General features: G+C 42.2%; 1 protein-coding gene across 1 annotated transcript in view; it reads left to right on the top strand.

The window, feature by feature from the left end:
* LOC144501951 (heparan sulfate glucosamine 3-O-sulfotransferase 3A1-like) overlaps positions 1–24,753 on the top strand; it is a 146,103-nt gene extending 121,350 nt beyond the window's left edge. The window contains exon 2 of the mRNA XM_078225980.1: positions 23,693–24,753. Within this exon, the coding sequence (XP_078082106.1) occupies positions 23,693–24,314 (622 nt within the window). The 3' untranslated portion in view covers positions 24,315–24,753. The remainder of the gene's footprint in view (positions 1–23,692) is intronic.
* The last annotated feature ends 1,574 nt before the right edge of the window (positions 24,754–26,327 follow it).

Here is a 26,327-nt window from a genome sequence, read left to right as displayed (position 1 = left end):
TTCTGACTCACCCTGATGAAAAAAGAGGGCCACCTTATCTCTGGAAGCAATTCAAACCAATTGAACCTTTGAAAAAAAATTGCTGAAAAAAGAGACAGGTTGCCAAAACTTTTCGTCTTACCCTCATCAGAGCAAACGCCCAGTTTTCAAACAGTTACAATATTTACTTCAGGAGGAAAGGGTTCAGGTGAAAAGAATTTATACACACAGCTCTTGTTCTACAAAATGTACAAGAGTAAGTAATTGCATTTACGTACCACATTTTACCATCTCAGGACATCCCAAAGTGTTTTAAAACATGTTAAATACTTTTGAAATGTAGTCACTGTTAAAATTGGGCAGCACAGTGGTACAGTGGTTAGCACTGCTACCTCTTAGTGCCAGGGACTTGGTTTCCATCCTGGCCTTGGGTCACTGTCTGTGTGGGGTTTGTACGTTCTCCCCATGTCTGCGTGGGATTCCTCCGGGTGCTCCGGTTTCCTCCCACACTCCAAAGATATGCAGGTTGGGCAGATTGGCTATGCTAAATTGTTCCTTTGTCTCATAAAATGTGTTGGTTGGATGGATTAGCCATATAAAATGTGGGGGGTTACAGGGAGAGGACCTGGGTAAGATACTCTGAGAGTCAGTGCAGACTCGATGGGCCAAATGGCCTTTTCTGCACTGTTGCGATTCTATGGAAAATGCACAAAACTGGGCAGCCAATTTGCTCACAGCCAGGTTCCACAAACAACAATGCTATAATCACTGGACAATCTGTTTTAATGACATTGGTTGGGGGATAAATAGCTGGGTTCTCCTTTGTAATTTATGCAGCCATTCTATATTAAATTGTTCACCTTATTAACATCAATGATTATATTATATGGGGCTACATTCTCCTTTAAGGACAATGGCAGGATCTTGTTCAATAAAATAATTATGTAACTTGTGTTATTCTTTTTGATTCATTGCCACCTTTGTTCAACTTGGCCTTAAAAAACACCCTGCCCACTCCCACCAGCTTGCCTGTGCCAACCATATTATGGATTGGGCAGCTTAATATCCCAGTCAGTTGGCTTGGTAACAAGCTTAATTGACCTTTCATTATTTATTTAGATATGTGGGATGCAGACTTTGGCACCTTCCCACCTACTGAATTATGGAGGACAGCTCAGGGTTGGATGAGGTGGTGGTAGGTTGGGCACCCCTTGTATTTTACATGCCTCCCTGCTAAAAACACACCTATCAGTGGGGGTGGGAGAGGTGGGGGGTTGGGGGAAGGCAGGGGCATGTAAAGTCCAGCCCTATGAGATGAAACATTGTCTGGTTTCATATGCTGATCTAATTCTAATACTCAGACACCCAAGAGTTACAAGTTCAGCTTTTGCTGGTGTTTTAGTGGAAAATATTCCCACAGATTTCTAAAGTTAACAAGGAAATTCAGTACTTGAGGGAGTTGGAAGAAGTTCCTATAGTGTGGTAAAATGGGCCACATGAGATCTTTTATCCTCTCTAATGAATGACTTTCACATGTGTTGTGCAAACCTAGCCACTTCCTGACAGCAAGCACATGACCTCCATGTCAGGTCATGTGACAAAGGAGGGTCACGGAGACCCGATATGACATTTGCAGAGCCAGCCAATAAGCAGCTGCAGTCACAGTCGTAGAGAGCGTGCTGCAGGATGAGCAGGTGTTAGCAGTGAGAAAGGTCAAAGTGACAAACATTTGAGAGTCTCTGTCAAAATGGAGCTGTGTTTACCCACAACCCCTGTCACTCGTTATATCAGTTTCCAAAGCTAATTCGGCTGACACATTTTAGCAAAGAAAAGTGCCAAAGAGTCACAAATTAGAACTTGCTTAGCGTTACACAGCTCTGGTATCAGCAAGAGGCTTTCCCTGGGGTGCCATGTTAGCTAACATTAAACTCATGATTAACATTGATAAACTTCTTCAAGGCTGCCATATTTAATATTTCCCAAATGGTGAGCATTTACCCATTTGCAAAATCTGTAATATTATCCCTGTGAATGTACAAAGTGGGAAAAATGCTTTTCTGGACACATCAATTAATGATATTCAAAGACTATGGGGATAATATTTGAATGAGAGTCCCTTTCACTGATGACCAGACTGCCTTTAGTTCGACTGGACAGAGATTCTATGCTCCTTCCAGTGTACCAAATATGTCAAGGCACTCTGATTTGAATCCATTATTGAGAGACCTGCCTATTTTGTATGGGAACGCTGGCTACTTAAGTCATTACCTATTAAAAAAAATCACACTGGCTGCAAATAAGGCAGCAAAATTTGGCCATCTTGCGCTGTTCTGACTGAAAAAAAAGGGCAGAAGTTCCCCTCCCCCCACCATATTTCTGCTGAAGAAGTGTAATCTGAGGGTAGGGAGAGGGTGAGTAGTGAGCGGCAGTTCCCCTTGATTGAGGGGTCAATGATGAGGGGACATAGTTTTAGAGTAAGGGGCAGGAGATTCAGAGGGGAATTGAGAAAAAACCTTTTTCCACTCAGTGTTGTGGGAATCTGGAATGTATCGCCTGGGAAGGTAGTCGAGGCCGGAAACCTTACAACCTTTAAAAAATATTTGGATGAGTACTTGAGATATCATAATATTCAAGAATTTAGGACAAGTACAGGGAAATGGGATTAGTGGTAGATATTGTTGGTGTAGACTCGATAGGCCAAAGGGCTTTTTCTGCACTGGAGACTATGACTCGAGTCGTTGTGGTCATTACCCACCAGTACAATAACTTGGACTTGGTAATCTTAGGACTCTGGGAACTGTCCCCGTGGCAAATTATTGGGTTGTGTTATTTTCTCACCGCTCTGTTGTGCAGTAGAAAGTAATATTAGTTTGTATAATGGTACTTGCTCATAGAAGAGTGTTAAATGAAGTAAACAGAAGATATAGAATGTGACAGGAATATGAAAATACTTAATGAATGAATGACTTCGTGCTTTATTAGTTGTTCAGGCACGAAATTTTAACATGCCCCACTCTGAAATGTATTCAAATCATGCCATACCTTGTTCAGTCACTGAATGATTCTTCAAGCCTTTAAAAGAATGAATACTAAATGTATTTAAAGGGCTACTCACTTGGATAAGAGGCTGTATGCCGCAGAGTGATGCCGTACCGTTCTCACAGCAGAGAATTCATGTGGCAGTGGGTTTTCTCCAGAAGCTGGACCTGCCATTTATTATTTTCTGCAGTAAACTGGGGCATCACGGTGGCACTGCTGCCTCACAGTGCCAGAGACCCGGGTTCAATTCCCGGCTTGGGTCACTGTGCAGAGTCTGCACGTTCTCCCCGGGTTTGTGTGGGTTTCCTGCAGGTTCTCCGATTTCCTCCCACGATCTGGAAGACGTGTTGGTTAGGTGCATTGTCTTTCAGTGTGCCGGAGTATGGCGACGAGGGGATTTTCACAGTAACTTCATTGCAGTGTTAATGTAAGCCCATTTGGGACACCAAAAAATAAATAAATTGAGGTTTTATTGTGTAGTTTTGAGGCAAAAAAGAACAATATATTTGTAGAATTCACCTTTAGCTGTTATCAACTTTTGGAAATTGTTTCCTGTGTTTGAGATTATGGTAATGCCATTGCGCACTGAAGTTGAATTGGTTATTGATGGGCTACTTGTTGCGATGGCTACTGCTCAGGGAACCGTATAGTGAGGAGTAGGGGTGGTATTAATGTATGTTGGGGGTCATTACATAGCACCAAAGAGTTGCTTTGATCATATACTTGTGACCTAATTACTTTGCTATTGAATGGTAAATGCCAATTCAGAATGTTAATCACTCATATTATTCCACTGACTGTGGGGCTGGAAACATCATAAAAGCAGAAGGATTGTCTGTCCACACATGATGTGATTACACAATCATAGGATATGTTTGCCATTCTAACCACTTCAAAAGATCTTTCAATAATACTGGAAAATCTCCCATGGCATTGCTCTGAGTTTCAGTTTGATTAAGATGCTACCATTCCAAATCAATTTAGCAACTCAGAAATTACTAAAGTCAATCAGATTTTTAAAAATTTTACCTTCTTAGGCAATCATTGGTTTTCTTTTTAATGCCTGTTTTGCATTTACATAGAAACATAGAAGATAGGAGCAGGAGGAGGCCATTCGGCCCTTTGAGCCTCTTCTGCCATTCATCACGATCGAGGCAACTGAATAGCCTAATCCTGCTTTCTCCCCATAACCCTTGATCCTGTTCGCCCCAATAGAAACATAGATTTAATGAAGTAGATTTTGCCACCAGTTTTGGGACCCCAAGTTTGGGGCCAAATGGGGGTCCCCGATTCCACAGTGGCAGAAAGCGAAATGGGTGGCAAAATTGTTTGGGACGTGGGCTCCTAATTGGCGATTGCCTTCTTATTAAGGATGGCAAATGGGCTCCCAATGCTGCTGGCCCTACCTGAGTCACAACAGCTCTTGAGCCTCGGCAGCCCTGGTGGGATAGGTGGATGCAGTGGAGCTAGGTTGGAGACTGCGGGGTCACCTCAACATGGTAGTGCCCTCGTAGGCATCGATGGAAATGAAATATTTTCAGGGTGAAACCAGACAGCCCCCTGGAGCAGAGGGGAAACCCCCACAGTATGGGCCTTCCCTGCCCGTGACCTCCATCAAAGGGGCATGGAGCCTTCCACCCAATGGCTCCCCAGCCTGCCATTGTGAGGCAGCCATCATTGAGCTGGCATCACCCTTGAGTGATGGACTGTAAATGTGTCAGAAATCACCCCTAATGGGGTCTCAACAGTGACAATTGGCTGCCCAACCCTCGACGAGCTAACAGCTGACGCACTTCCCAATCTCACCCCCACCTGTCTGAGGAAATATCCTTGATAGCATTAATACATCAGGGAGCTGTGCTGACATGGCTCCCCCCTATTTTCACATCCCGCATGTCTCCAAACCCACCATAAACAGACTGGGTAAATTCAGTCCTTGATGTATCTTACCTGATCTGTATCCATACATGCACAGATATTTATCTTATCCATCATTATGCTCTCATTATACTCCCAACAGATCAGTCCTGGAATTCATATTCATGAATCCAGGATGATCCAATGACAGACGTCTACATGATTGGGTTTGCATTTAATCCATTCTGAAATTTGCTTAAGTGGGTTTCCCCTCAGTTACTTCCAGATCTAGCTCACTGGTCATTCTAAGTGGTTAGAATGGCCTCCAGCTAAGGAGATCATGGGTTCAAATTCTACTCCAGACATTTGAGCACATAGTCTATGCTGACACATTAGTATCTTTCAAAGATATTAAAATAAACTCAGGTGAATGTAAAAGATCCTGTGGCAGGTCTCGAAGAGGTCTAAGGGAATTTTCCTCATGTCCTGACCAACAGTTATTCCTCCATGAGCAAAAATGAATTTTCCAGTCACTTGTTTGATTACTTTTCATGTGACCTTTCTATGTTCAAATTGACAATCTCATTTTCTGACATGACAACAGTCACTACACTTCAATAATGCCTCATTGGCTGTGAAGTGCTTTTTGACACCCAGAGGTCCTAAAAAGCAATATATAAATACAAGAGTGGCATGAACCAGGAGAGAATTAAAATTAGGAGTGGGGAACCTGGCAAGTACCCTACCAGATGGGAAAAACAAGTAAAAGGACGAGTACTAATCCGTACTGGGGTTCCATTTTAGAGCGTACGGCACCAATTCAGAAAAAATACAAAAGTCTGAGGACACGTACCGACCAACTCAAGAACAGCTTCTTCCCTGCTGCCATCAGACTTTTGAATGGACCTACCTTGCATTAAATTAATCTTTCTCTACACCCTAGCTATGACTGTAACACTACATTCTGCACTCTCTCCTTTCCTTCTCTATGATATTCTTTGTCTGTATAGTGCACAAGAAACAATACTTTTCACTGCATACTAATTACACGTGACAATAATAAATCAAAAAGATCAGTCATTTCTCAAATTTTATTCTTTTTCTCTTCTGGGACAGGCTCCCCCGCCCCCCCCCCCCCCCCCCCCCCCCAAGGATGTATCACCTATCTTTCCCGTCTTTTAAGTAGTTTGCTTCAATAAATATATTCCCCACTCCTGCCTGCCTACGCCAACCATATTATGGTGGGGACAGTGTATTATTTGGGTCAGTTGGCTTGGTAACAAGCTAAATTGACCATAAATTATATATTTAAAGTGGCGAGTGGGCTGTGACTTTGGCACCCACCCATCTGTCATATCACATGGGATAGCTTGGGGGTGGGTGGCAAAGTGGTGGTCTTGCCGCCACTTGTAAGTTACATGTCCTCCTGCCAAAACCATGCCCAAATGGGGGGCTGTAAAATCCAGCCCATAATTTCAACCAAAGATCAATTCATAGAATCATAGAATCCCTACAGTACAGAAGGAGGCTATTCGACTCATCGAGCCTACACCAACAACAAATCCACCCAGGCCCTATCCCCATAACCCCATGTATTTACCTAGCTAATCCCAACAACATTAAGGGTCAATTTAGCATGGCCAGTCCATCGAATCTGCATATCTTTGGAGTATGGGAGGAAACCGGAGCACCCAGAGGAAACCCAGGCAGCCATGGGGAGAACGTGCAAACTCCACGCAGATAATCACCCGAGGCCAGAATTGAACCCTGGCGCTGTCAGGCACCAGTGTTAACCACTGCGCCACTGTGTTGCCCTTTTGTTATGGAAAATGGTGGACATGAGAGGTAGTGATGAAGGATTGGGTTCACCGCCCTTGTACAATGAGATGGAGCTAGGAGCTCACAGTTCCCTGCCAAGATAAATAATAGTTTTGACTTTGTAGGTTTGGGATGCAAATTAAATCTCAGTGATAAACAGGTTATGTAAATGCTGATTACCGGCTGAGGTTAAATAGGTTAAACAAATCTGTAACATTCCTAACCAGGCCTTGCAAGGTAAGGAACATTTCAGTCTTGTGTGTCTGCTATCTAAATTTTGATTTAGGTGGCTTCATCTCAACTTACATTAGACATAATGTAAAAAGCCCATACCATTTCACCTTTCAAACTGTCTTCACAAAACAGCAGTCACAGTCAATTGCGAGTGAGGTCTGAAAGTGAGTGATAGTGATGTAGTGTTGTAGAAAATAGCTTCTTTAAGTGAAATAACAGCCCTTGGTAATATGTTGACCATTTCTATTACAGTAGCCATTAGGCACTCGGAATTTAATTTCCACTGGAAATTATATTCATATTGTAAAAGTCCCCACTTAATTTATTTGAAATGGAAATCACTCAGGAGACACTGTAGAATCAGGGCCACCATCAAATGAAATAATAATGTAAGAAGTTAAATAATGAATAAAAATGAATTCAGAGGTTTAGCCTTTATGAACTCCACCATCAAGGTCATTGCGCTCGCTATGTTAAATTCTTCTGCCACGCTGCAGATTATGGTTCTCTGGTTATCTTGGCGTCTCAATATGCTACTTGTATTTTTCAAATTCATATTGTTCAAAACAAATGACATTTTTGAAATAGATGTGCTCACTAAAATAAAAGGGGAATTTCAGATGATTTTTCTATGCATTCCTATGCAAGTATCCCACAGCATAACTTTAGGGCTTTAGTTTACTATCTTTGGGACTGAATGCAAGGGTTTTTCAGATCAGCACACTGGCCTTACCCAGCATGAGGCAATTGGCCCCTTCAAAATATTAATCTGGGGCCCATGACATCCATAGGACCCCTATTGTTGTTACTGGACTCAACTGAATGTTCAGTCATTGTTTCACTGATTTGGATCCATGTCAAATTTCTCCTGAAATGGTGGCATGGTGACACAGTAGTTAGCACAGCTGCCTCACAGCTCCAGGGACCCGTGTTTAATTCCGACCTTGGGTCTGTGTGGAGTTTGCATATTGTCCCCTGTCTGAGTGGGTTTCTTCCGGGTGCTCCGGTTTCCTCCCACAGTCCAAAGATGTGTAGGTTAGGTGGATTAGCCACGGTAAATGTGTGGGGAGACAGCCTGGTTCTTTGTCACTGAGTCAGTGCAGACCTGATGGGCCAAATGGCCTCTTCTGCACTGTAGGGATTCTGTGATTCTAAGAGTATCTTTACAGTGCATGCTGACTTCTTCACAAATCTGTACAACTATGAATAAGTTGAACTTGAGGTTGTGTGATTAAAATGTCATCATGTGGCCCATGTTTACTAAAGACTTTGATTAGATACAATGGTGAGCACAATTATGAGTAAGCTTAATAGAAACAAGCAAGAAGTCCAACTTATTGATGAGTTGGAATGGTGGTAGCTGAAGTTTCAGTGATGCTGCTTGTTTTTAAGAGGGATGAATGATTTGTAATGCAATGGGCATGGCATTAATAGAAAGCAAAATGGATACAAAATTGTCCGGGTGATAGGCAACAGAGTAGTGATTAATGGATGTTTTTCAGACTGGAGAAAGATTTGAAGTGGCGTTCCCCAAGGGTTGGTGTTGGGATCTTTGCTCTTCCTGATCCATATTAATGAACTAAACCTTCCCAGTTTCAAAATTTGAGGATGACATTAAGCTTTGGAAGCATTGTGAATTGTGAGTGAGGATAGTGTAGAGCTTCAAATAGACAGGTTGGTGGAATGGGAGGACAAGTGACAGATGAAATTTGATGTATGAAGTGATTCATTTTGGTAGAAAGAATGCGTAGAAATCGTACAAAATGAAGGGTACATATTCTAAAAGGGGCATTGGAGCAACAGGACCTAGGTATCTATGTGCCTATGCGATTGAAGGTGGCAGAATAGGTTGAGTGCGTGGCTAATAAAGCATATTGCATCCTAGATTTTATTAATAGGGCATAGAGTATAGCAAGGGAGTTATGTTAAACTTGTATAGAACTAGTTCAACCTTAACTGGAGTATCACGTCTAGTTCTGGGTGTCACACTTTAAGAAGGGTGTGAAGGCAGGGAGTGCAGTAAAGATACACAAGAATGGCTCCAGGGATGAGGAAAAGGAAGAATGTGCATGGCTATGGGGAGAAGCTGGGTGTGTGGTACTAGGTAAATTGCTCATTCGTTGTAATAATACTGGCATAGAGATGAAGGGCCAAAGGACCTCCGCCTGTGCTGGAACAACCATCTGACTGTGAAGTTTCAGGCTGATGCTCCCAGTAGCCCCACATTCCAACAATTTGTTCCTCTTTAGACCAATCTACATTAACATGTTATCCACCAACGTGTTAATGTCATAAATATGCCTTTCATGCACATGGATTTTTTTTGTGACCTATGTCTGGAGTCAAAACAATACCAAAGAGAACATATAAAACAAATTGAGCCACTATAAAGAATATTGCAGATACACAACTTGCTTCATTCAGCTTTAACCATCAGAAACCTGGGAACACACGTAACTTGCTAAATTATTTAGCAATGTTAAATTATGCACTAATTTTCTCATGAATCAAAAGTCTGAAAACCTATGTTTTCCAAGCTTAATTTAGCAACATAAGGATGTAAAGGAGTAGAAAAGACCCTTCAGACTTCTGGGCTGGCCCTAAAACAAATAAGTCTCAATTACCTCCAAACACAAATATCTATCCAGTTCTCCCTTAGATTTTTCCACACTAGTGGATTTTACTGATCCTGGGAAATTCCATTCCATCATCGTACATATATAAATTTAAATGGAGCTTACTGTACCACAGCTCCCTTCTAAACTGGAGCCTATACCCACTGGGTTCAGAGTCTGAGACAATTTTGAACAGATTGCAATGGTTCAACTTAGCCTCCTCTTATTAAAAGTAAGCAACCCAGGCTGATCCCAACCTCTGCAACTTATATCCTTTATTCTATCAATTTGATTGCTTGTTTCTGGACTGCCCCCAGATCCTGGATGTCCCTGCTTTTGGACAGTGACCAGAACTGTTCACAATGTTCTTGGTATGGTCATACCAATAGCTTGTACTGAATCAGTGGCCGGAATTCTCTGACCTCGCCTGCAGCTGGTATTTTCTGGTTCTGCTGCAGCGAATGGAGATTTGGCTGAGTGCAGTCGTAGCGGGACGTGCAAGACTGGAGAATTCCAGCCAGTGTCTGTCAGGAGGTTCAAACACTATCAACGAATAACTTTTCTTACTGCTGCTACTAACTGTGCTGTTAGTTTCAGTGTGCTTTTGTGTGTGTTACAGTCTAAAATTTATATTCTTACTGTTTATTTCTCTTCTCTAGATTAATTGCCTTTGTCCATTATTACTTCTGAACTATCTACAAAGTTTTACAGTTTCTGACCTCAGCTTCACATCACTTATCTACACTGCAAACACCAATGACATTGCTATCAGTGCTCTGTAGCAACTCACAATGACCACATGTCTTGTTAACATGGATTCATTCGCAGCCACAACTGGTATTCTGTCCAGTTTTTCAACTGCCGATGAGGCTTCCCACTTGCTCAAAGAGGTGCAGAACATTTATTTGGCATCAACTTCCTCATATAAATGCATGCTGTTTCTCTGGTACCATACCAAACCTATCTAAGTCTTTCATTATCCCTCTTTCAAGATATCTTCTAATATTTTACCCACAACAGATGTCGGGTTTACCGCTTGCAGTTCTTTGTGTCCCTTTGTAAAGATTGGTATTTAGTGAGCTGTTTTCCAGTCCTCAGGCACCATTCCAATTTCTAATGATTTCCTGATGTAGTTTCCAAGCAGATTTTCAACTTACCAGCTCTCTTCTCAACAATTACTATCAGATTCGTCCTTTCTCTTGGAGTATGTGCTTCTGCGTCCTTTATTCTATCATATTCCACTTTTATTTTCTCCTGCAGTGCAATGGTACTTTTCCTCAAGGATGCATTAACAGAGCAGCTTGTTCATTAATTATGATATCAATCTGGTATTCCACAGCAAGCAGAACTATCCTTAAAATAGTTCCTTGCATTCCAGTGTAAGCGATCCATACTCGGTTGGTGTTTTCAGCCTTTGCTTAAGGAATTTAGACCAAAAAATATGGACAGACATCTTTTGGCTGTAACACAAAGAACAGCTTCTGTTTACTATCCCTCAGTGCAGCCAGAACATATCTTTCTTTTAGTGGTATTATTGCTGCCAAACTCTTATGTTATAATTGCTTGTCTCCTCAGACATGTCACCCACTTATCTCACCCACTCCTACATTAACTTGAATGGTACAACTGCTCAATTCATAACTAATCACAGTGTCCGGTCTTTGCATCTACATCTTCTACATATGTATTTCTTAAGTGACTTGTCTTCTGATGTGCACTTGAATTTGTTTGCTGTCATTATTTTTCACATATTTTATTCTTACTTCCCCAACGTTTTGTCCTTTGATGCAATCTACACTCCCTCTTTTCAGATACCATGCCCTAAGAGGGCATTGGTGTCCATGGACTTCTATGTGGTTGGGCTTGGCAAAATACTGCAGCGATTTGTTGCCTTATACAAGTTCTGCTCATTGGCATTTTGGTGAAGATCAAGGCTGGAATGTTAGGACCGTTGACACCAGTGGGATTTTGTCATCCCGCTGCATGAGCGGAGATTTGGCTGGGCGCCAAATTCTTCAACCTCGCTGCAGCGGGAGCATGGCGTGAATGACTGGTAAGAGCGTGCCCCAAGTGTCATATCAAGTCCCAAGATGGGGTGCAATTCCTTATCTTGTCAGCTTGGACCTTGCTTGTTTCTCTTGTGGGGGCCATAAATTGAAATTAGAATTTGGTTTTTGGAATGGATTTGGTTCTGCCCAGTCCATTCCAAGCATTGGCTTTGTAACTTAAAGAATGAAGTAATTTTTAAAGTTCTGGTTGACCAGGAGACTCACCCACACTTAGCGACAGCCAGAGGCATTTTGGTTAATAATTAACCTCTTTGGCCACATTATAAATGTGCTTTCCATGACCATCATGTCCTGAAGTGGGACAATGCCACTGTGCCACAAAGACACCCCCTCAATCTACAGTACAAGCACAATTTTCTAGTTTCTTTCGTCACCCTCCCCTTCAGTTTTGATGGACTGCATTTCAGATTTCGCTTTTAATGGTTTATTAATCATCCTTGTGTACTCGAAGAATGATGCAAGTTTCCTCAGTATGTTACACCTTGTCCTGCTTTTCCACTGTTTCTCCTAAACCAATGTGTATTCAACAGTCTAACATTAGATATTGCTCCTGCCTTTGTCGCAGAGAATTATTTGGAGTCTCACAAATTACTCAGCCCCTATTCCTGATTGCGTACTTTGCCAAGATTTACAGGTCCAACTGCAAGTTCTCAATTTAATTTCAAATAGCATCCCAACAGTACATTCGACCCCTTCTGCACTGATCACAATCCCACCCAGGCCATATTCCCATAACCCTACCAACCCCCCTGACACTTAAGGGGGCAATTTAGTATGGCCAATCTACCTAACATGCACATCTTTCGATTTTGTGAGGAAACCAGAGCATCCAAAGAAAACCCACACAGGCACAGGGAGAATGTGCAAACTCCACACAGACAGTCACCTGGGAATTGAACCCAGGTCTCTTGTGCTGAGAGGCAACAGTGCTAACCACTGTGCCATCGTGCTGCTAATGGTTTTCTGAAAACAGGAAAAATCTCTGCCTTTTACATTTCAGATTTTGTTTCCCACAGCAGAACATTTCAATCTCATTCATTATTACATCTGGTATAAGATTTTCTTTCAGCTGAAATTCAGATCTTGTGATTCGTCTGTGCTAACCTAGAAATAGATCTTTTCCTCTACTCAGTCTTTCCATTTGCTCCAATAGCTACTGAAAACTCTCAATCACTATTTATATTTTACAATTTTCAGTCACCAGAAGGCTGGGTTGTATTTTATCTGCAGTATTATGATCGCAACAGGTTATTTTTGTTTGAAAGGGATATTCTTGACAATTCAGTGATTAGCTAACTGTTTACATGCTGTGATAACAAAAGATCCAATCAGACTGGCCTTCTTGAGTTTTGATGTGGAGATGCCGGCGTTGGACTGGGGTAAACACAGTAAGAAGTTTAACAACACCAGGTTAAAGTCCAACAGGTTTATTTGGTAGCTTTTGCTACCAAATAAACCTGTTGGACTTTAACCTGGTGTTGTTAAACTTCTTACTTCTTGAGTTTAGCAAAGAAAGTGATTAGCTTTATTACACTTAAACTGATCTAAGTAAAATGATAAAATGCACGCCGACTTTCACACAAACGCACATACTTGGGAGTTCATGTACACACAAATAAACAGATAACAGAAGAATAGGTTGGTCAAATTAGAATAAAAATAATGTGCAGCCTGTAGTTTGGTGACACGGGCAGCTTCAGGCTGAATTCAGTGGTCTCAATGCTTCTGATTTAAAGATATTTGGTTGTTCACATTGACACAGTAATGCTAGGCTGAATTCTTTCTTAAGAAGTCTCTGTCTGCAACAGGAGTGTCCCTGGATGATCACGTCTGTTAACAGGACTTGAGGTTTGCCAGGTGGGGTTGGAGACAGTGACAGGAGGGAGCCACTTGGGTCTTCTCTCTCAGCCTCTTAGCTGCTTGTCCTCAGTTCTGTTGAGAAAACACGTACTTACACATACAGATTTGGCCTGTAATGTGAGGATCCAAATCAGGTTATTGCCCATGTATCCCAAAGGTAACTTGATCAGCTTATGTTTGGAAAGCTATCTTAGTCAGGATCACATTGTCCAATGATTAGTCTAAATGGTTCATCTTCAATAGTTGAATATTGGAGCAGCATGGTGGCACAGTGGTTAACGCCTTGCTGCCGCACAGTGCCAGGGACCCAATTTTGATTCCCAGCTCGGGTCACTGATTGTGCGGAGTCTGCACCTTCTTTCCGTGTCTGCATGGGCTTCCTCGGGTGCTCCGATTTCCTTCCACAGTCTGAAAGATGTGCTGGTTAGGCGCATAGGCCATGGAGTGTGACACCTAGGGGATTTTCACAGTAACTTCATTACAATGTGAATCTAAGCCTCCTTGTGACACTAATAAATGAATAAATAAATAGACCCCAGGATTGCACTAATACTTTGCTAATGGGAGAGGAGATGTGGGACCTTCACATTCCCCACAAGGTCAATGTATTTGGTGGGATTTGTGGACGGGCTGTCTTCATTTCAATTAGACTGGAATGTGGAATTACAGTAATGTAAATTGGGGTAGCCATCTTGGGCTGTGATCTCAACTACAAGCTGTGATTCATCACTCACAAACATAGCGTTCATGAAATTTTATGAAGAGAATTAAATGTTGGCGTTCTTAATTGAACGATGGCAGACAGGGAAAAAAAATTTTTTTTCAGCCCATTCCACTCAAAAGCAATGCAGTCTCCTTGGAGAGGTGGAAGCACCAGAGAAAATCCCTGGACAACCTGGAGAAAATTTAATTTGAAGATGCTTACTCCGACCCCCTTGGGCAACTTAAACTGTACCTAGCGACTACTCTGTCCCTGATTGCCACATAGCACCCACCTCTTTGACAAAGTGACCTCTATCCAGCAAAGAACGATGGAAATGGCTCTTATATGGGCCCAGATTTTGAATGTCAGTGCTCACCATTAACATTGGATGAATCTCTATATGAACCTCTTGTGATTCTGGTGCCAAGAATTTGGACTACCTGTCCAGCAGCCCAGTGGCACAGGCTGGTTCAGGGATAAATGGCAGGTTGTTGTTACACTATGAAACCTGAATAGAAAATGGCTGCTGCAGTTAAAAAAAATGTGTTGGAAAATCATGTTAAAAAGGCATTAGAAAATCAGATTTTTAGTCATCACAATTCATTTTACAAAATTTAAAAATTAAGCATGTTCCTAAAGAAGTACTATAATTTTCATCAGAGATGTCATTTTAGATAGTGATATTTAAAACGTCTGATAAATCATGTGGAAATGTCAGATATATTACATCTTAACAAGATTTATCAGATTTTTAAAAGGTTCGATGCTGTAAAAAAAATCAATTAATTTTAATTTTTATAAATGGTGTGAGCCTCTTCATTAAGCAGGAAACGCCTTTTTCCTGAAAATACTGGATTAAAATTTAAAAGTGCAATTGATTTGTAATTAGTGGGCCATTATCCCAAATTCACACTGATTCCTCACATGTTGTTTGAAGTAGTGAACTCCAGGGAGTAGTGTTGGCTGGACCAGTTATCGGCCTTTTGGCTAAGATTAAGTGTCAGGTCAAGCCCAAGATGGGGTGCAATGTCTCATCTTGTCAGCTTGGGTCATGTTTGTCCCTTTTATGGGAACTGTAAATTTGATTCAACCGGATTTTGAATTTGGTTTTTGGAGCAAGCGGGGAATGGATTTGGATTTGTCCGGTCCATTCTGAGCATTGGCTTTGTAACTTTAAGGATGGAGTAAAAATATTTTAAAAAATAATGTTGGCTGGACTACTGCAACTTTTGGATAAGCGCACTGTCGTGTGCTGTCTGGAAGTTGCAGAGCTTCGGGAGCGACACAGTGGGAGGGGGTGGCACGGTGGCACTGTGGTTAGCACTGCTGCCTCAAGCGGCAGGGACCCGGGTTCCATTCTCGGCTTGGGTCACTGTGTGTGTGGAGTTTGCACGTTCTCCCTGTGCCTGCATGGGTTTCCTCCAGGTGTTCTGGTTTCCTCCCACACTCCAAAGATATGCGGGTTAGGTGGATTGGCCATGCTAAATTGCCCTTTAGTGTCAGGGGGACCAGCTAAGGTAAAAGAATGGGGTTATGAGAATAGGGCCTGGGTGGGATTGTGGTCGGTGCCAATTTGATGGGCCAAATGGCCTTCCTCTGCACTGTAGGATTCTATGATTCTCCAATATCCGGTAGCGGTGCATGCTGGATACGTCACTACCATTGGCACCACAAAATCAGACCCAATGTTTCAAAGTCCAGCATTGCATAATAAAACAATAATTTGATTTGAACCAATTTTAAACCATTTCACATTCAGCAGCTCAATGGCAGCCACTAACTTTATCTTACAGATTTATTTGTCCAGTCAGGATTTAACCAGCCATTCAATCACAATCTTAGGTCTAAATCCTCAAGCTCAAAATTATGTATTGTTCCACTTTGGTTGGAAGGGAAAGGGCAGGGTTGAATCCTCCCTTGCTATCTACATACTTTACAGCAACAAAAAATTTCACCAACAATATTCTCTGTGTTTGTGTCCACGGTCGATTATCCTTTATCGTCCTATATACAGAGTTCAGTATCATTCGTTATGTCATCAATGTTCAACGCTTATCCATCATTGTGCAGCTTATTGGAACTGCTCTCACTTTCTTCCATCACCAAGAGCAACTCACCATGGCTCCTTTGACAGCACCTTCCAAACCCACAACCTCTACCACCTAGAAGGACAAGGGCAACAATTGCATGGGAATACTACTACCTGCAGTTTTACCTCCACATCCATCCTGGTTTGGAACCATAGCCAGAATTCTCTGACCTCGCCCACGGCTGGGATTATCCGGTCCCACTGCTGTGAACGGAATTCTCCATTCTTACTAGCAGCGGTGGTGGGGCATGCGAGACCAGAGAATTCTAGCCAAATATCATCATCGTTTCGCTATCACTGGGTCAAAATCCTGGAACTCCCTTCCTAACAGCACCGTGGATGCACCTACACCACATGGACTGGAGCAGTTCAAGAAGGCAGCTCACCACCACCTTCTCAAGGGCAATTAGGGATGGGTAATAAATACTGGCCTAGCCAGCAATGGCCACATCCCATGAATGAACAAATAATAAAACAAATATATACAGGAAAGCTAATGGAGGGTTCAAGAACAAGAAGTCATGATTCTAAAGTTAAAGCCAAGAACTTTAAGAACAGTTTAATTATTTATTAAACTGCAGGCACTGCTTGGTGGAGAGCTCTGTGTACAATACGTCAGCCCATAATAGCACTGCACAGCGAAGCAGGTTACATTCTGATAGCGAAATCTCAAATGAAAAGGGACTTGCCAGAACCACTTAGTTTGATGCACAAGAAAATACAGATTGTAGATATTCATAAAGGATGATCTTAATTAGCTGGGAATCTGCTGGAACCCAAGATAAGTGAACGATTTCAGAGAATCATAGAATCCTACAGTGCAGAAGGAGGCCATTTGGCCCATCACGTCTGCACTGACCACAAATCCATCCAGGCCCTATCCCCATAATCTCATGCATTTACCCTAGCTAGTCCCCCCCTGACAGCTGGTCAGGGGACAAGCTAGGGTAAATGCATGGGATTATGAGGGTAGGGCCTGGGTGGGTTTGTGGTCGGTGAAGATGCTATGGGCCGAAAGGCCTCCTTCTGCACTGTAGGGTTCTATGATTCTATGAAATTTAGCATGGTCAATCCACCTAACCCGCACATCTTTGAACCATGGGAGGAAACCGGAGCACCCGGAGGAAACCCACGCAGACACGGGGAGAACGTACAAACTCCACACATACAGTGACCCAAGCCGGGAAGTGAACCCGGGTTCCTGGTGCTGCGAAGCAACAGTGCTAACCACTGTGTCACCGTGCCGCCCCATATTCCATAGATTCCATATGTGACTATGGAATGTTGGTCAGGTTTAATAATTCTCCACACAAAGCAGTGGAAATCTGGACTCTGATTAGAATGCTGTGGAGGCTGAGGGTTAATTGAAATTTACAAGAATGAAATTGACAAAGTTTTATTGGGGAAAGAGATCAAAGGTGGGTGAATGGAGTTAAAGTATAGATCAGTTATAATCTAATAGGCTATCCCTGTTCCTATACCCCTAACCCATTTACAGTAGGGTATCCAGCAAACTTTCCTGAACTAAAGAAACTACTTAATATTACATCCATAAACTCTCATCAGACTAGGTACAACTTTAAAGAAAACATGAGCGGTAATTTTGACTTTATTTTTAAAAAGCCACAATATTCATCAAATCCTGCTTAATTAGCGACAATTGATACTGACAAACTCTTAAAGGTGGGAAGAGAGGTGGAGAGTTGATGTGGATGTACTGGAACCTCAGAGCTTCCTAGATGGTCAAAGGTACACCTGCCAATGGTGGAGTGAAGACAATGGGGGGGGGGTGCAAAAGAGGGCAGAGTTGGAGGAACATAGATTTCTCAGAAGGTTGTCAGGCTTGATAAGGTTACAGAGATAGAGAAGAGTGAGGCTATGGGTGATTTGGAGACCAATATTTTGACATAGATTCACTTCATGATGCTGTATAGTAACCAGATACATCACCATTACCTATAATTGCTGGAATTTTCTGGGATACGCATTCTGAGCAGCGTTAAGACCACATCTACATTGACAATATCTTGGTTTATGAGCAGTTCAGTACCATCAAAACCTAATGTAAGATTTTAAGCTAGCTTTGCATTGAAATAAAATTTCTGTCAGGTTTCATCCTTTTATCTTTAAAGTGGTGTTTAGCCTGAAATAAAACATCTGGTGTAAACCTGACCAACATTCCATAGCCACATAAATTGTTCACTTATCTTGGGTTCCAGCAGATTCCCAGCTAATTAAAATCATCCTTTATGAATATCCACAATCTGTATTTTCTTGTGCATCAAACTAAGTGGTTCAGGCAAGTCCCTTTTCATTTGAGATTTAGCTATCAGAATGTAACCTGCTTTGCTGTGCAGTGCTATTATGGGCTGACGTATTGTACACAGAGCTCTCCTTCAAGCAGTGCCAGCAGTTTTAATAAATAATTAAACTGTTCTTTTGACTTTTGAATTTCAAATTCCCTGAGCTTGGGAATGGATTGAAGTGGCAGAGAACAGCTGTAAATCATTAATAAATCTAACCGTACACTGTTGGTCCAAACCTCAATCTTATAAACATGAACATATTAACTGTAAATACAAGAAACCTTTTGTGTTTCACCAAAAAGCAGGCAGGTTAACTCTCTGAGTTTCAGGCCTGCATTTTTACGGATTTCAAACAGGCACATGTTCAGTGACAAATAAGCTGTATAAATCATAGAATCTCTACAGTGCAGAAGGAGGCCATACGGCCCATTGAGTCTGCACCGACAAGGATCCCACCCAGGCCCTATCCCCGTCACCCCACATATTTACTCCGGTAATCCCACTAACCTACACACCCCAGGACACACAAAGGGGCAATTTGGCATGGCCAATGCACCTAACTCGTACATCTTTGGACTGTGGGAGGAAACCGGAGCACCCGGAAGAAACCCACGCAGACACGGGGAGAACATGCAAACTGCACACAGACAGTGACCCAAGCCAGGGATCGAACCCGGGTCCCTGGAGCTGTGAAGCAGCAGTGCTAACCACTGTGCCACCATGCCGCCCTAAAGAAGGGGAATGTTTCAAAGAGGTGGCACAGGCACAATGGGCCAAATGGCCTCATCATCCGCTGGAGGCAAGATCTTATGATTCTTTGCCTGTTTTATTGGCAGAGTGCAGGTTGGTTTCAGAAACTCAGAACAGAGCAATCTTCAAGGCAAAGAGTAGTGTTGAATAATCTATCATCATCATCATCAATAGTAAGTATTCATTATCTAACAAAAAGTTTAAATTTTCATGTCAAGGGAGACTGAAAATTCACTCTTAAAGTCTAACATATGGAGTTTGAATGATGATTGCACACTTGCCACATGTAAACACGCCAACATCCGGCCATTCCAAGTAAACTATATTGTCTACAATGGGGTGCTATTAGATTCTCACGTTTATTTCCTTTCTTCATATCAGGGTCTGAGGTTAGAGGGAGAAAACTATTATTTTCACTGCAATAAAATATTAGATGCCAGTGATGAGGTGATGCAACACAATTTTCCCAAAGCAATTTTCATCACGGTTTGAACACAGATGGAATTTGTTTGCTGAACATTTATTCAAGGCCATTTCCTTTTGATATAAAATGATTCCAAGCAAAACTCATGGAACTACAGTGAGAATGAGAGGAAGCATCAGTCACAAGCACTCACATTAACATTTGAGCATGCCAGAAAATCCAATGTCCATCAGGTATCTTTCTTCCCCCAGAAATATACTTTATTCATAAAATTTATTGAAGTAAATTCCATGACAGTTCAAAGTTGATTTTATATAAATTTCAAACAAGGTCAGTTTTTACAATACAATATATAGCACTCTGAAGAGCCTCATTACACTTGCAATTACAGTTAATATATTTACAGTGTTCATTCCATGTCAAACATACAGCGTGAGGGCTTTTACACAGTTTTCTACCCCTCAGTGTACTATCATGGGATGGTCTTAGACAGTGGCCTTTCCCCATCGCATCCATGCGGCACCTGCCCCGAGCTTTAGTGCATCCCTCGGCACACAGTCCTGGGCCTCGAGACATGCCAGTCTCATGTTTGTCAGGTACTTTCTTACACTCCCCACACTGGGTCTGGATTTGGGCTTCTTGTAGTAGTGAAAGATCACGGTGATCGACAAGCTCAGCCATTCCATACTGTAAGACTGGCGGATGCAATTAAGTGAACAATGCTGCTGTTTGTCATTCAAAAGATCAGACTAAGTGGATCTCAGTAAGGAGGGAATATAGAACCAAATTGTTTCACTTCTTAACAGATTGGACAGAGAATTCACCCGCCCGCTCCTGCCTCACTAGAAAGTCAGACTGGAGCCCAGGACTGGAAATTTCCAACCATTTTGGCATCCCGCTGCAGTGAATGGAGATTTGGCCAAATTCTCCGACTTTGTTGCAGCGGGAGCGTGGTGTGAATTGGCGGTAAAATCGCGTCCCAGGTGTGAAAACATTGCTGCCCCGCAGCCATATTACACTCAGTGAGGGGGTCGATTAGCAAAGCGTGATACTTTCATACCCTTCTGGGGAGCAAGCCCAACCTGCAGAGTTGCAATTATCTAAGCCCCTTCCACCCCGTTTCCCATTCCAATCATCCCTTATGGCCAATTCTTGAGGCCAGGTGCCCAGATTGACGTCATTGTTTGGGTGAGCTCTCTGTTGAGGTGTGGCTTGTTCTGGGGAACACTGGTGTATTTTAACGAGGAGTAAGAACTAATTTCCATATAGGCCTCTTGTTTATTGCGTCCACTGATTCATAGAATCTCTATAGTGCAGAGGGAGGCCATTCGCCCCATGGAGCCTGCACCAACAACAATCCCACCCCCGTTCTAACCCTATAACCCCACATATTTACCCTAGCTAGTCCCCCTGACACTAAGGGGTAATTTAGCATGGCCAATCAACCTAAACCACCCATCTTTAGACTGTGGAGAAAACTGGAGCTCCCGGAGGAAACCCAGGCAGACACGGGGAGAACATGCAAACTCCACACAGACAGTGACCCAAGGCCGGAATTGAACCTGGGTCCCTGGCGCTGTGAGGCAGCAGTGCTAACCACTGTGCCACCCCAGAGTGGTTGGGCAGTCTGACTGGAGAGCGCAACCAGGCTAATTTCTAACTCTTAAAAAGATGGGATTTAATTAGTAGCAGCCAGTAAATTCTAGAAAACCTGCACTAAAGGAAACTCTCTGCTGCAATGATGGTTGGGCAGTGTAAACATGAACCAGGCCTATGTATCTTTAAAACTGCAGTGAAGCAATCCTGCCATTCACTCACAGTGTGAAATATTACAATGGCAAAATCCTAAACCATTCATAAAATACTCCCCAGTCATTTAAAAAAAAAACATTTATAACACATGGAACATGGTCAGTCTGCCAAGTCTGTTTGCGAGGCAGCCACATGTAATCGCTATTGAAGGTAATCAATGCTTTTGGAAAGCGTTTTGTTACCCTTGTTTGAATTCAAATTACTTGAGTGCAAATTAAAGGACTGCAGTACAAAGACTTGGCAAATTGGATTTTTTCTTGTTGTTTGGAGTTTGTGGAAATCTTGTACTAACCATAAAATGGCAGAGTAGTTATGAGTTTGTCAGACTCGAGCTGGAATGAGTGCGTTGTATGAACAGCGAGGGACCCAGCAGACCAAGCCTTGTGTTTAATTGGTCTGCACCTCAGGAGCAGCCCAGAAGATTGGCTCAATCTGAGGAAACAAAGGATAATTGTACTTGGAACTGGTAAAGGTAATCAGGAGGTTCCTCGGGGCCATCAGCTTTTACATTGGACACAAATGAGTTTGGAAGCGGAGGCAAAAAAACAAAACTGTCTTAATTAATTGTAGGAGAGAGGATCTGCAAAGCAGGGAACAGATGGTTCGAATACAAAAGGAGGAGAAAAGGTTGGAGGATTGGGTAAAAAGCAGCAAATACCTTTTTAAATTCGGGGGATGGGGAATAAGAATGGGACTGTGAGAGGGACTGGAACAAGCTACTGTGTGCAAGTTTTTGAGTGAAAATTAAAAAGACTTTGTGTATAACTGAATATAACTTTAAGTAGAGAGTGCATAGATTTGACTTAGAGGGCGTGATCTTACTGGCCTTTCACACCACGGTCGAAGTGAGGTCGGAGAATTTGGCGCCTAGCCAAATCTCCGTTCACTGCAACGGGATGGGAAAATCCCGCTGGCGTGAATGGTGGTAACATTCCAGCCTAAAATTCTCAGCCTCATATTTAAATGTCTCCACATTGCCATGTTTTTATTATGTAAAGACACCAATCACCTACAAGGGATTGTGTAAACGGGTTGTGTGTTCATTTATTTAAACTGGGCACATGGGAACATTTGTACAAAGGTAGAAAGCTTGAAAACCTCAGCAGCAGAGCTGTGTGCACTGTGTTCCACCCACAGGTCAAAGTGAAACTGAGACTGGATCATAAGTCACGTTTCCCTTCTGGTGATGTCATGCTGCTTATCCCTTATGGACATATTACAACATATGTCTGATCTTTTCCTTATTTCTTTAACCTTCTTCAGCATCTCTACGTTCTTCCAGATTAGGTCACTTGTGCATTCACTATTCCATAGTTACACCATTGTTGGTCATATTTTCAGTTGTCTGGACACTCAAGTTCTGGAATTCCCTCCCTAAACCTCTCTGCTTCACCATGGCTGGGATTTTCTGGCCTCACCGCAGGCAGGCATCGTCATGGGCAGGACTGGAAATTTTCCTATCCTGACCATAAGGATGCCCGTCAGTGTCAGGGCTGGAAAATCCCACCCCATGTCTCCTATTTTCTCTTTTAAAATCCTTCTCACATCTTCTCTCCTTGATCCAAGTTTTGGTTACTTGTTCTAATCACTCTGTCTTCATCGGGGTCAGTTTTTATTTGTCTGATTATGTGAAGTACCTTGGAATGGTCTACAATGTTAAAGCCACATAACAAATGTAAGCTAATGTCGATAGTTCATTTAAATTATCAAGATTTAGCATAGCAGCAAGTCAAATAAGGCGCAGGGCATGTGGAAGTGAGGGAAACAAATGAGACCAATCTTTCATTCTTCTGAGAGAAGTGAACTTTTAGTTACAGGGTTATCACTTCTATTAAACTGGTGAGTGTTGCTTCAATAACCTTCTCAAAATCAGAATCTAGATTGACTGAGGGAAAAGGTCAAATCAGCAAGAGCATAAAACAAGCTGTAGTGGATTGGCTGCCACTTTGCTGTCTATTTATTTGAAAGGGAAAGAAAATTACATGAGGAAATTGGGCAGCCATTTTATTCACTGCCAAATTTATCTCAATGTAGTCCCATTGTATCTAAAATGGATTTTAACGTTTTAAAAATAAATTAATACAAGGTAAATTCTGACGTAATTTTTTTTCTCAAATATAAATTTATGTTTCTACAGGGGCCTGATGCCTAAAACACTGGACGGACAAATCACCATGGAGAAAACTCCCAGTTACTTTGTTACCAAGGAGGCTGCTGCTCGAATCTACGCAATGTCCAAGGATGCCAAGCTAATAGTGGTGGTTCGGGACCCTGTCACTCGGGCTATTTCTGACTACACACAAACTCTCTCAAAAAAACCTGATATCCCCAGTTTTGAGAGTTTGGCCTTTAAAAACAGGACTACAGGCCTGATCGACACCTCGTGGAGTGCTATTCAGATTGGCATCTATGCCAAGCACTTGGAGAATTGGCTCCTTTATTTCCCCATGGGCCAGATTCTGTTTGTGAGCGGAGAGAGGCTGATCAGTGACCCAGCAGGAGAACTAGGCAAAGTACAAGACTTTCTGGGTCTGAAGAGGATCATCACAGACAAACATTTCTACTTCAACAAGACCAAGGGCTTCCCCTGCTTGAAGAAGCCAGAGGGCAGCAGCAAGCCCCATTGCCTGGGCAAAACAAAAGGCAGAACCCATCCCAACATCAACCCAGAGGTGGTTCAGAGGCTGAGAGACTTCTACAGGCCTTTCAACATGAAATTTTACCAAATGACGGGACAGAACTTTGGCTGGGATAACTGAAAAACTAAATATGTAAAATATTATAAGACTATATAGAGTAAAATGATAAGAAAAAGAGATACTCTGAGCAAAATTTGGGCAGAAATCTATTGGAAGCAAGGTGACTTTATCCTTATGTTCAAATATGCATTTTTCCTGAGTTATTTATTTAACCTATTAGCCATATATCACACAAGGTTATAGAATGAGCGATCTAGCACACTTGCAGTAGAGTTCAATTTTACTTGGAATTATTTAGAAGTTTTTGACACCTGTTATCCCAAAACATGCAAAAAAAAGACTTGTTATTTTTTACAGAGTTGCGAATTCTTTGTATTACCTTAATATTTTATTCACAAATTTCTTTAACTAAGGGTGCTATTTCTGTACTGGGTAATTTCTTTTACCTCACCTATGAGTTTTTAAAAGCACACATTTAATAAAGGTTACGGGTATTTATAACAATATCATTTGTTATCAGGAGTCACTACTTGCCGGTAAAGACATGGTATCATTTTTTAAAATGTTATCTTTGTCTTTTTTATGCGAAGGAAGATGGTGACAGAAGGAGATGTTTCATAGAAACATAGAAACTGGAAGCAGGAATTGGCCATTCTGCCCTTTGAGACTGCTCCGTTATTCATTTTGTTCATGTCTGATCATCAAATTCAATATCCTGATCTTCCCCCTTCCCCCCCATATCCCTTGATCCTTTTAGCCCCAAGAGCTATATCTAATTCCTACTTGAAATCACACAACGTTTTGGCCTCAACTACTTTCTGTGGTAGTGAATCCTCCAAATTCACCACTCTCTGGGTGAAGAAATTTCTCCTCACCTCAGTCCTAAAAGAGTTACTCCTTATCCTTAAACTATGACCCCAAGTTCTAGTCTCCCCCACCATTGGGAACATTCTTTCTGAATCTACCCTGTCTAATCCTGTTAGAATTTTATAAGTTTCTATGAGATCCCCTCTCACTCTTCTAAACACCAAGGAAAAGATTCCTAACCCACTTAGTCTATCCTCAGAATTGGGGGCAAATTGGACTCGGGTCAAAGATGAGTGTAGTGATTGCGATGAGTAATTAGCCTGTGTCTGTTGTTGTGATACAGATAACAACTGTGCAGAATGCTCAGTATAATAATTGCAATGCGCAGCCAATCCTAAATGCAATGTTAAGTGACTGCATGCATGATGAAGTAGTGCAAAATGTTAAGAGGAGACCGAGTTCTAGCTGGACTATGTTATTTAAAATGAGGCTGTGCCTCTTAAAGGGGAGGTGCATTTTGGCTTGAGAAGGTGATAAAATTCATGGCAGGAGTGACTTTAATCTGAGAAAGGCAGTGGCATAACATGGCAGAGAGCTGACTCCAAGGTTCTCTGGCGCTGTACTAGAAGCCTTGGTGCAGGAAGTGGAGAGGAGGAGAAAGATCCTCGAGATACACTACATGAGTATAGATAATCGTGCAGATCAATACAAGATTGCAGCCAGAAGAGGCTGGATGTAGTGCTAAAATAAGTTCAATGACTCACATAAGTGGTCATAGAGTCATAGACGTTTACAACATGGAAACAGGCCCTTCGGCCCAACTTGTCCATGCCGCCCATGGTCTAGGTCAGTGAATGTATCTCCAATTACCACACTCCATCAACTGCACCACCAGCTTTTCACATTGCTCAATGCAACACAGCCCCATTACTTGGCTGCCAACAATCTCCATCAGTCACAGCTCATACCTGATATTCACAGCTTCACCTCACCCTCACCTACTTAGCACTGCTGCAAACCTCACAAACACATCTCACAGCTTGTGCACAATGCCATCTATTCACCCATGACTGTCACATCACCCTGACAAATTTCACCACACCCTCTAACATACTTGCATCTCTCACACGAGACAAAGTGGCACATATTGAAAGGAGCTGCACCTAACTGGCAAGGGTTCATGTTCTCATTCTTATGGAGGATCATAGAATCCCTACAGTGCAGAAGGAGGCCATTTGGCCCATCATTTCTGCACCAACTCCCGTA

This window comes from Mustelus asterias, chromosome 12 (assembly GCF_964213995.1).
Source record: "Mustelus asterias chromosome 12, sMusAst1.hap1.1, whole genome shotgun sequence".
In the NCBI taxonomy this organism is placed as follows: domain Eukaryota; kingdom Metazoa; phylum Chordata; class Chondrichthyes; order Carcharhiniformes; family Triakidae; genus Mustelus; species Mustelus asterias.
Note: the sequence above shows the minus strand (reverse complement) of the source record. Positions and strands in the feature narration are given on the sequence as shown.